Source organism: Microcebus murinus, chromosome 4 (genome assembly GCF_040939455.1).
Source record: "Microcebus murinus isolate Inina chromosome 4, M.murinus_Inina_mat1.0, whole genome shotgun sequence".
Taxonomy (NCBI): domain Eukaryota; kingdom Metazoa; phylum Chordata; class Mammalia; order Primates; family Cheirogaleidae; genus Microcebus; species Microcebus murinus.
Window position 1 is genome coordinate 63763313 of NC_134107.1, and position 12338 is coordinate 63775650.

General features: G+C 43.7%; 1 protein-coding gene across 1 annotated transcript in view; it reads right to left on the reverse strand.

The window, feature by feature from the left end:
* TENM4 (teneurin transmembrane protein 4) overlaps window positions 1-12338 on the reverse strand; it is a 229066-nt gene that overhangs the window by 184844 nt on the left and 31884 nt on the right. Inside the window, exons 3-4 of the mRNA XM_012744510.3 lie at window positions 8158-8328; window positions 979-1193 (exon numbers count right to left, since the gene is read on the reverse strand). Of these exons, the coding sequence (XP_012599964.2) occupies window positions 979-1193; window positions 8158-8328 (386 nt within the window). The remainder of the gene's footprint in view (window positions 1-978; window positions 1194-8157; window positions 8329-12338) is intronic.

Genomic DNA, 12338 nt, shown 5'->3' on the forward strand with positions numbered 1-12338 from the left:
GGTGCTAACAACAGGTAGATGGTTAAGTCCTACTGGCCTAGAAGAAGCAAATTGAGTAGTTATCTATCTATCTTTTAAAAAGCAAACCAACAAGAGAGCTACTTATTCTATCTCACATAAAACTTGAGCTATGAATTCCAGGACACGGCAGTTCTGAGTCAACAGGGCCACAGGCCCCTCTATTTTTCTGTGACTTCCTTCAGAGCCAATGTATCCATCTAGCTTTTAACTAAAATTTTAAGTGTTAATAACTACCAGGGCTGGGAAGACTGCATTTGGCCTGGGAAAGCCAGATGGATGCTGATGATTTATATTCCTCCAATTCTAGAGCTTGGAGGACCTTGGACAAGCCTCTGATGCACTGGACCAGTCATACATAACTGGCAAAGAACAATCACTCTGGATGAGGTTTTTCGAGTGCTTCTGGTGTGCACGAGTCTGAGCAAATGTGCGACCCCGAAGGAGAGAGAAGGACACACTCGGCCAGGGAAGTGACATTTCCTCCCAGCCTGGGCTGCACCGGCTGCCTTGTGCTACTCTCTATTCTTCACAACAGCCCTGCATCATGGGTATTGTTACCGGCATCTTATAGATCAGGAAACTTGCTTTGACAGAAGTGATGAAGCCAGGGGTATGTACACAGCTGATAACAAGAGGATTCAAACTCAGGTCTGTCTGACTGCAAAGTGCATGCTTTCTTCTCTAGATCACATTTCCAGGACAATTTAACTTACGAGATTAGGTAATAGCAGAAAGGCCATTAAGAGATTTCCTAGAATTCCTTCCTCTTATAAAGCCCCAGGGATATCTTACTCGTCTGAAAGGTAGAGTCTGAGAGGGGGTAAATGGATGAATGGGCTATAAAATATATGCACTTCCCTTCAGGCTCAAGGATCCAGGTTGGGCTTCCTGACTCTGGGTTAGTATTTGAGGTGAGAGCCCATGAAGATCAACAGGGTACCTGGGGGTTCCGGTTACCTGTGTATGTGAAGGAGGAAGGCCTTTTCTGCCATAAATGCCAACCAGAGCTGCCTTTCCCAGCGACACATTGAATTTCAGATGCACAGGATGGTCTATGAACACCTGAGATCTCCAGAAAGTGCCAGGAGGAATCTTCTGTGACGCTCGTCTTCCCACATCGATTTCACCAGAGTCTATAAAACTGTCCTCTGGAAAGAAACTACTGGGCTTTCCTACCAAGACACAGGGGAGGGGAGACAAAAGCATCCCAGTTAGCCACACGTGAAGCAAGGAATCAGCGCGTCTCAACACCTGGGACTCCCCTCAGCCTCGAACTCCTCTCTACGATGTTCTGCTGCCAACATCCCCCGACCCCCATGGAGGAGTAAGAAAGTCCAGAACTTTTTTTTCTCCAGTGATGCTCAAATTGTTCTGCGAGAAATATGCATTCTTCCAAAGCAGTATGGGTCCTCCCCAAGGGCCATCTGTTTACTGCATAACTCCGTAGCTTGTTAAGATATATTTTGATCCTAAAAATAATCATTTGCAGTCACATGAGATTAATTCTGTGCTTTTGTGTGTGTGTCAAGGGGAACATGGTAAAATAGAAAGGACAGGGGGACGAGGTGGTGTTGTTAAGTTTCCAACTCAGGTTGATTCCCCAGGCAGTGGGAAGTGTGACTTGAGTGGAGTGGGGTATTTTAAAAGTTTACTAGCTTGTGTATAGACTGGAAGCCAAATTCTGAGGCCGAGATATGTGGATGGGGGTTTGTGTTTAGGGCAGAGTTATGGGTTGGGGAAGATAAGGAAGAGGGCGCTTTGAAGGAAGGAACAATTTCTGCAAAACACTTATCTTTGGATGAGGGTGAATATTATTTTTGTGTTAAAGTAAGTAAAGTTGAGGGAATTTCTCAAGTTCGTACACAAAGTCTATGCCATACTTAGCAATTCAACCCAGGTTCCCAACCCTGTGCTCAGTATCCATGCGGGGGATCAGGAGTAAGGTCTCTTGGCCATTTCTGTCACGAGTCAGGAGAGTGACAGCTTTGTGGGGGCGACACAAGTGCCAGGAAGGAGGGCTGCTTATCGAACTTCCTCTATTTAGTAATTAAATGCTCACATGTGAAAAACTGAAACCCTAACTTCCTGCCAGACATCGGCCTTCTGAAGAGTTGGGAGGGAGCTGGGGGGAAACTCCAGGGATGTCAGGAGACCACCCTTAGGACACTGAAAATCCAAAGTCAAGTCAACACATTATATTGTATTTGTCATTACAAAGGACCCCCGGGGTATCTTAGTTCCAAGGCTTGTGTGCTGTTAGAGATGTTCGAAGAGACACTTTAGAGAACAAGAATTCATTCGTAAAGAAAACACATTGTGGAACTTTTTATGAAAAGCATTTGGGGAATAAGAAATTAAAATGTCTTTTTTCCTCTAGCTTTGTAAGACTCCTTACAAAGCACATTTGATGCTGCAATGGAGCCTGGCAGGGCATTGTTATAGTCATAAAATATTTTACTGTTTTAAATAATAAAATTCAATTTAAATGTTAAACTTCTCCATATGTTATCATTCCTGTATAAATGCCTGCACAGAAACATCAGGTTTTTAGCTTCAAACCATTAAATGTTATTTTAATTAAAAATATGCCAACAAAAAGAATTTGAAATTCACACTATCAATAAAAGGACCACTAGTATTCTGTCATTAGCATGGGAAAGAGTTTGCATGTAATTCCTTTATGGAAGGAATGTGCCCCAGACTTTTACCTTCAAAATACAGACACACAAACCACCACACTGTGATTCACAAAGTTCAAAGACAGAAGCCAAATTCACAAAGCATTATGATGGGAGAGAATTATTCACATTCCTTCTTATCTGATTTTTGGCTTACCAAATATCACAACCCTTCTAAATCCCAGGTAGGAAATAGTATACCCGCAGCTTTTAATTCTACCAGGGAGGTAGAATTAAGAGGGAGTATGAAACAAAAGCAGATGAGTTCTGAGCTTCTTACTCCTAAATACTGCAAAGAAATAAGTGCCACACTGCTAATTCCTGGGACTCATTTCCTTTGTGAGCAGGTGGGAGTCAGAGCTGATGCGATTTGAGAACTGTCTGCATTCAAATAATTCTTATGTTCTGAAAATAAATAATGGAAAACTGCTTCCCATTTTAGCATGCTGCTGGAGAACCCTGCATAGCTCGGTTTCTCCCCCAGTGAGCGTATTTTTAGGAGCCAGCTACCGTTTCAGGTAGGTCCTACAGCCTTATAGGTAGCGGCCACGCCCAGAGGTCTGCAGGCCCTCAGAGGCATAAATAAGTTGGCTCTTACCCCACAGGAGGTGATAGAAGGGGACTTTTTTTCCCCCCAGCACTCTAGTATTTCAGCTAGGTGGGCTGGATGGGAGGTAAAGGATTGTCTTGGGTGTGTATACAATGAAATAAAAGTAGTAACTTCTGGTCTAGCACATATCCTCTGCCAGGAACTCAAGAGCCTCTGGTTGCTGGTAGTCTCCACACTCCAGCCACAGGGCTGGCTTGGGGCTGTGGAGGGGAAAGAGCCGGCAGCCCGCTGCTCACCTTTACCCGATGGCGAAGAGGGCTGTGCCGAGGATTGGCAGAGTGAAATGCCTTCCTCCTTTCTTGCCTTTTGAAAACCCTTATTGTTTTCTACCTTCTAGATCCTATTAACATGAGAGTCTTTGTCCTTAGTTCTAAGTACCAAGCTGTGAGCACTAGGATATAAAATACCCCACCACGAAATAAAACCTACCCATGGTGGAGTAATGAGGGAGGGCAGAGGGTAGAGGCAATTGGAGGAGGGAAGCCCTGTGCATAAAGTTCTTCTTATCCCTACCTACATTCTGGAAAATAATAACAATAAAAATAATAACAATATACATTAGTGGTAGAAATAACGATAAAGGTAGAGGTAGTATCAGCTGTAGTATTAGCTACCATTTAATGAGCTCCAACCACGCTGGCAGCACCGTCACATGTATCAATTCAGTTAATTCTCACAAGATTAAATTCTACATACTGAGGCTCAGAATGCTTAAAAAAAGCCATTTAGATGCTGGGTACAGTTGCTCATGCCTATAATCCCAGCACTTTGGGAGGCCAAGGTGGGAGAATCACTTGAGGTCATGAGTTCGAGACTGGCCTGGGCAACATAGTGAGATCCCATTTCTACAAAATAATAATAATAATAATAAAAAGAAACCTTTTTGAGATGAAACCACTTGGGTTCCTTCTTTATTTATTAGAATATGGCTTCTGAGAGCTCTAAATGGAATGACTAATTAAAACTCTATAAAGACATTCTCAGTGGTGTTAGGGTGCACTGACCCTTCTAAAGAGCAGGAGTCCAGTGCCAGGCTAAATATCAAAGCTAGACAAGCTAGATCCAAGGCCCATTTAAGAATTTCCTGTTACGCTAGGGTACAAGAGGGTCATCATTTTTATGAATTGGAACTTGAAAACAGGTCCCAAAGTTAAAGAGCAACAGTCAGGGTCTCAAAACATTCAGGAGAAGGATACCATACCATCACTGGGTACCCCCAGAGGCTTAACAAACAGTATGAAGAGCTCAGTTCAGCATTAGGGCCCCCCAAGAGCATGAATAGGTTTCACAGGGCAGATTCCACTGGAGACAGTCCTTTGCTTTGTAAAGCTAGACAGATTCAGGCTTCCTACAGCAATGCTGTGCAAATATGCAATCATGTCCATAAAAGCAATTTCTCAACAAATTGCTGAAATGATTGGATAGCTCAGTCAAATAAGCAAGATTTGGAAGCACTGGAATTCCACGCACTTCCCAATCACGGTCTTTACTTTCCTGAACTGAGACCTATCTATTTAGGTTCTAAACTCCTAAGCAACTAACATTCTCCCCCTCCCTCCACCTTTTTGGTTCTTTGCAGTGCAAGAACTTGCACAAAGAATCCTTTAGTTTCCTTAGCAACTGTTTGAAATTTATTTGGTTATCAAAATAAGATGTTCCATTTTGGAGAGCCCAGCTGAGCCTGCGCACGGCAATTTGCATGGTTCAAACTGATGGGCAATTCTGATTTCATTGAAGAAAGAAGAAAATGCTATCCCTAGCCTACCAATTCAACTATCAGAAATGCCTGTTTATTCAGTGATTCCCCCGCCTTCCCCATTAATGCATAACACAAGTTCTTGTGGCTTTACTTTGAAAGGCTGCTGTATTTGGTTTCTGTCCCTTGACAGCTCTGAAACGGTTACAGCCATTTTGAAAATATAGTACGAACTGCAGTTTGTTGTTATTCTCAAAGACATGGTGAACATTGACAATACTGGGATTATCATATATTTAATTTGTATTATATAATTAAACAAATCTATATCCTTTAAAACATTCAAAAATACCCTAAACCTTTGCAGGATCTCTGGAGGAAATGTTAATTAATCTAGATTTGGGGAAATTTAATAACTTATGAGGGATAGCTTGGGATTTGAGTGGACAAGGAGGGAACTAATATTTTTTGAGGGCTTCTTTGCCCTAGGCTTTGAAAGGATAGGTATTATCATCCCGGTTCTACAGATTAGGAGGTCAAAGGAGGTGCAGTAACAGGCATGAGTTAACACAGACAATATAAGGTGTGGTCAGGTCCAAAAACTGTCTGGCTCTAAGACTGAGTTTTCTTCTTTCTGTCATACTATACTGCTTCCCCCCATCATTGTGGAGCAGAGACTCTAATCTTAATTCTGGAATCAGCTCTCTTCTCAAATACCCTTAGATGGGATAAGAAATACATACTCCCATCAGGGTTAAAGACTTTCTCTACTGAGATATGTTTAAGGAACTACATTTTTAACATCACAATTACAAACATAAACTGAGTAGACATTGCTATGGACAGGGCAAAAGAAATTGAGAACCATGTGGTCTCACAGAAACTATAGGAACCTTTGTCCTCTGATTTTCCAGACTGATGTATTTTTCGTCACAGTAATTGCTTTTGATGCTGACCACTTCCCAGCACTGCACTGCATTGAAGGGGTTTGTAAACAGGATTTCCATTTGCATCAGTAATGACAGATAATCCCTTTAAGCAAAAATACTCCAATTAAAATAAACCAATAAACTGCTCCAATTTTATTTTGTCTCTTATCTGTACCTCCTGCTCCTTGGGAAAAACAAAACAAAACCTAAACAACCCACAAACTAATTTCATTAGAGTGGGAGATTTCAGATAGATCCAACTCCTGTTTAAAGAAGGTTTGATAGAGATCACGGAGGGAGGAAAATACATTTTGCTAAATGAGATCCTTCACCAGTTCCCTGAGGGTTGGGTATACTTTAAATCTACATTCGTACATGCTGGTCTAAGGCAGTCCTCACTTTATGGTATCAGCTTGGCATCTGACACTATAGGCTGACATGGGCACCACACGCCAACAAGCAGGACCATGGACAGGGCCAACTTGAAAAAAAATTTGGAAGCGCTGTCCAGTTGTTATATGATGCTTCTGTGACTAATTCCATACACACAACTTACAAATGAGAAGGTACCTTGGAGAGAATCTAGCTCGATATCCTCCTTTTGAAGAGGAGAAAAATGATGCCCAGGAAGTCTGTTCAAGGGGTTTGCTTAAGGCCACCCCACAGGTCAGTGGCAGCAGTTAGATGTATACCTAGGGACTCTGACTCCTAACCCAGAGCTCCTCCCACGGCCCCATTCATGATACTTCCCTCCATATCCCACTAAGGGGCAAATAAAGTATAAGTTATTCCATGTTTTAAGTCTGAAAGTATCTGCAAAGGGGAGGACTGGTTTTGCCCCAGAAAATACTGGGCTTGGCTCTGTGGAAATGCTCCCAGTCCTCACCTCCCTTAAAGATGACCACAGGCCAAGAGTTGATTTTGGCCTTCTGGATCATCATTTTAGAGGTCATGAGTAGCCACTATGCCCAAACATATGCCACCCTGCTAACCAAACCGACTGCTGAAAGGCAAGTTCTTGTAAGGACAGAGAAGCTCAAAAGCCATGACCCCAAAGTTAACTGAGCTGAGAGGAAAGAAGAAAGAAGCAGTGAGGGTTAGAGGAAGCTAGGGCCACTTTGCTGACTGACAGGATACCAGAGAGATAAGGGAGGTCACAGCAGAGGCAGGAGAAGGAACGGCCACACTGCCCAGAATGACAGCCGGGCTGGCTTGTTAGCTCTGACATCTTTCCTGGTACCAATTTTCGTGAGTCTGTGCCACTCTTTGGGCTGACAGTGAAAGGATTTGTGTCCATGCCATGTTGGAGAGACTTCTCAGACATTCAGAACATGGGTCTATGGATGTCCCATTCAAGAGTGCCAAAGCCAAACGCCACCATTTCCATCACTGAGAGAGAATATCTGTGTCTCACTGTACAACAGAATTTCAAGTCCACATCTCCTTCAGGATCCTGCAAGCCTTGGGCTGAGTCACGTGGGGAAGCTCATGGAGACAGCAAGAGCCCCGGAGTCACAGGCCTGGGCTCACAGTCCAGACTCCACTACTCACTGTGACTCCAGCCAAGCCACTTATTAATGTGACCCTTAGTTTTTGCATCTAGAAGGGTATAAATAATTCCTGTGAGTTACCTCACAGGATCTCTGTGAGGATTAAATGTAAAACTCAATCGCTTGACAAAAAGCTTTCAAACAAACAAGCTGCACAAATGCTAATGATTATTATCACTGCAGATGTGGAAAGTGGAACTCAGGATAATTAAGTGTCTCGCTCAGCGTCACATGGTTGGTAAATGCTAGACCACTTGCAGCGGTGTTTCCACGAAGCCACAAGAGTCCGAGAATCTTTCCATCACAACACACCGTCTACCCACACACCATACCCCACTCCCACGGATGTCCGTTCGTCTGTCCTGTGACGTTTGCCCGGAAGGGCTGGTCAGACCCCACACAGATGGCCACCCCAGCCGTGTGACGCCCCCTCGAGACATGGGATGGGACATCGCTGAGCACCAGGAGCCCTGCCCAAGCCCCGCATGAGCTCTGTGACAAGGAACTGCGATGGAGACAAAGGTGGACCGGCAGCCGGCGTGGAGTGTGCAGGGATGGAGGAAGCACGAGAGCATGGAGCTGTGAGCCAGGCACATGGCGCGCATGACGGAGGTCTCCTCGGCGCGAAGGCAGACACAGAGGACTCACGACACGGACAACGCAGCAACCCTACCTTCTGTGGCTCCTTTGCCTTTCCTGTCAGGGGTCTCTAAGCCAGTGCCCCCTGAGGGGTACAGGGAGACGTCCGTTGGCACAGGCCAACTGCTGGCTGTGTCCTCCGTGATCTCATACATCTGCCCCTCCATCGGCTGCAGGTGCCAGTTTAGGCCAAACAGGTGCATGGCTGTGGTGAGCAATGAGAAAAGTCATCTTTTTCTGCCGGAGGTGGAAACGGAACTCCCAAGCCACAGGGAAGGGTGGGCGGGGTGGGGAAGACAGGCATTCTGCTCAGTTCAACAAACAGCCCCAGAGAGAGCTCCTGCAGTGCCAGCCTGCAAAGGGGAGTGGGTGCACGGGGGGGGGGGGGGGGGGGGTGTTGAGGTGTGGACCCTGCCCCCGAGGGGCTCACAGTCTGGTAGAGCTGGGAGGGGAACAGAGAAGGGGGAGTTTCAGGAGCTCTTAGCTTTTGGCTTCAAAAGATAAATAACAATCTAAGCAGAAAATTGCAAGTTGTATCACAAAGAGTTAATTTTCTTAGCATAAAAATAGCTCTTACAAATGATAAGCAAAGTCCAACAACTCGGTAGGAAAATAGGCACAGGATGTGAACAGACAGTTTACAGAATAAGAAATACAAATGGCTCTTAATCATAAGAAAAGACTCTTGGCATCACTCATAGTAAAAGAAATGTAACTCACACTCTGAAATACTATTTTTCACATATGGCTTGGCAAAGATAAAAAGGGTTGAAAATACACTATATTGGCAGAGGATGGGAAACAAGCATTCTCATACTTTGCTGGTGTGAGAATAAGCTGGGACAAAACCTACAGAGGGCAATTTGATAAAAGCTAGCACATTTAAAACACACACTTTATCTGGGACTTAAATGTCCCCATCCCAGAAATTTATCCTCCAGATATACTCATACATGTACTAAATGATGTACAAAGTTATTCACCACAGCATAGTTTGCAGTAGTAAAATATTAGAAACCAGTTCATCAACAAGGGGCAAGATAATTGACAGCCACACAACAAAACAGTATGCCACCATAAAAAAGTGAGGATGTTCTTTATGTATTTTTCTGGAAGGAAAACTACAATATGCAGAAATATTTTTGATATACTACACCTTTGTGTTAAAAAAATTCCTGTATATGTACACAATATTTCTGGAAATATAAGAAAGACACTGGTAACAGTGGGTTTGTCCTATGAAAGAAAGAGACAGTATGCATTAAGGGTGGAAGGAAGACTTGCTTTTCACTATACATCTTTTGCATATTTTCATTTTGTACCATGTGCATGCATTTCTGTTTTAAAAACTTTTTTCCAAGACAGCAACTGCTAAATAGTCATGTACAACAATCTAGAAGAGACCAGAGGATGCCAAAGAATGAACGTTATCCCTTGAGACGCACAATGCCTGATAAGGCTAGGAAGCCTGTTCCAAAAAGCTTTGTGATCTAGTTCAAAAGGTCTGCTTACATCCCATCTTAGCATTCAAGACTTGGGCCTTGTCTATGGTCCCGATGGACCTCTTCCAGGATGCCTACCCCAAAATCCCCATGTAAGGAGTCAAGCACTGGAGCCCCTGGACTCCCACAGCATCTGGTGTGTGGCATGTAGCACTCACTGTATTGTTCCATTGATGGATGTTTTCTGAAAGCCCACTCTATGACAGATTCTAGAGAGCCAGCATTGAATCAGACAATCCCTGCTTCAGTAAGCTCACAGTCAAGTAGGAAAGCTGGACAAATAACAAAGTCTACTCAGAAGAACTAGAAAGCCTAGGGGGGTAACTGATACATTAGGAGGGCTTGGAAGACAGAGAAGGATCTACAGAGATATGAAGGCCATAAGTACTTGTATTTACTAAGGACCTACTGTATGACAGGCAGTGTGCTGGGTGACTTGTATATATTACATGTAATGCTCACGGCAACCTCACCAAACCCAATTTACAGAGGTGCACATTAAGGCTCAGAAGGTTGATTAAAATTATGATAATTATAAGGCTATCATTTACTGAATGCTTACTATGTGCCATGCATTGTGCTAAGAGTATTAAAAGCAACGTTTCCTTCAACTCTCACAAGTCTTAAAAGACAATAACTTCATTTTACAGACGAAGAAACTAAAGCACAACAAGATTAATTAACATATGCAAGGTCAAACTGCTAACAAGTGGCAGCGTCTAGACTCGAATGCCAAACTGTTCAAACCCTGAAAACACAAGCCATCAGTGGTCAGTCTTCCTGGTGTGAAGACCGGGGCTCCACCCGCTTTGCTAGGCCACCTCTCACTGGCTGTATCCAGCAAGGTGGGTGCTATAACGACATCCCCTTTAGACATCAAATAGTCCCCGGTGCTTTTAAGTCTCTTTTAGGTGGCAACACAGGTCCTGTGAGGTGGAGAGGAAGCTGTGTTGCCTGGCCCAGTTTACGGGAGGTGTCAGGGATGGCGGTTTTGAGGGGCTGTGCCACTGCCTTCAAAACACGACACACTGCCGAGGAGACTGGAGCACTGGGTGCCCTTGTGACTTCTAGTCCACACAGGAGCCATCCAGGAAGACACGCAGGTCTGCTTTAGCCCAAGGGCCACGCTCTGGTCATAGCAATGAGATCTGATCGGTTGCTTTTTCTTTGGTTACTGTGATGCAGGAAAATGTGCATGAGACCAGAAGTAAGAAAACTGGTTTTGAATCCTAACTGCTACTTCCTAACTGCAGTCCTCTCATCTGAGAAATGGGTATAGAAATTTCAGCAATTTCCAAAGACTGTTGTATCAAACAAGGAAAGATGTGGTAAAATGCTTTGTAAACTGTAGCAAAACTGTAGCATACTGTTTTGTTGTGTGGCTGTCAATTATCTTGCCCCTTGTTGATGAACTGGTTTCTAATATTTTACTACTGCTTTACTTTATTTGTAAAGCCAAATAAACATTTTCATTGTCAAAGCTTTCACTTATTTTTACATATGTGTGATGACCATATTTTATAATTATTTTAATATATTTTGTTATTTTATAATACAGTCAATGGTATGCTATGTATTTGTACCATTGATGATAATGATAACGACAATAGCTGCTGCTGTTTATTAAGTACCTTTTTAGGCACCAGATACTCTCTGAGGTTCTCTGCATTGCTCTCTGCTACCTCTGTGTAGTTGACAATCACAACAGAACAGTTAGCTAGCCTGGAAGGAATGAATACTCTGCTACTTCTGAGGCTGAGTTAGCTCACATTTCTGCTTACCTCCTTACTGTTTTAATGTGTGTATTGGCAACTCCAAAGGTAATGGAGAAATTGAGCTGCAGACAACTCCAATGTGTGCAGTTAAATGAGCAGTGCTTCTTTCCCCATTAGAATCAATTATCTCATCTAAGTGTGCAAAAGTGCTGTCTAGTTAAAAGGTCACGAGAATTAACTAATCCCAGAATGAATAGAGCTCTCACAGCTTTGTGAAGAGAAACATTTTCATTGTCAAAGCTTTCACTTATTTTTAACAAGATGCAAAAGCAAGGCCTTGCTTTAAAAAAAAAAAAAATGATGAGGGGAGAAATAAGCCAGGGGAAAAAGGTGTTGCAGGTGAAAACGATCAACAGGTCTGGGGGCCCAGGGGAGGGTAGTCAGGGCAAGACAGCCACAGCTGGTGAGGGTGTGGCACGTAGAGGTGGCTGTCACCCCTTCCAATCACAGAGGCCACACCACTGTGAGGCTGGCCAGTCACTTCTGAGACCAGTAGAAGATGCACTCCTGAAAACCACCTGGGAAAGCAAAACTCTGTGTCCGACTCCGACCCAGACTGATTCTCTTAGGAGATGTAGCCATCCAGAAGTAACTTTGGAGGCTGGTGGGTAGGGAAGTAAACCCAGGGTCGCCAAGATTGGAATGAGAAATGGCTAGCTGGCCGTTAAGATTTAAACACAGGAGTAGGATGAGGCACAGATTCCGACACGTGGAGTTCAACCAGCAACGTCGTCTTAAAGCCAAAATAAAGGAGACGTTTAATCTGTGATCCAGGGTCTTAAATATAAGTCATGCTAGTGGCCCCTCAAATCTTTGACTGTATTGTTTGGCTGGTGGTTAATTTTTACAATTCTAAGTTATGGGAAAGGGGAAGAGAGTTTGCTCTACTACCTTCTTTCTACAGGACACAACACGTGCTCAGCAAGGGTCTGCCCGAG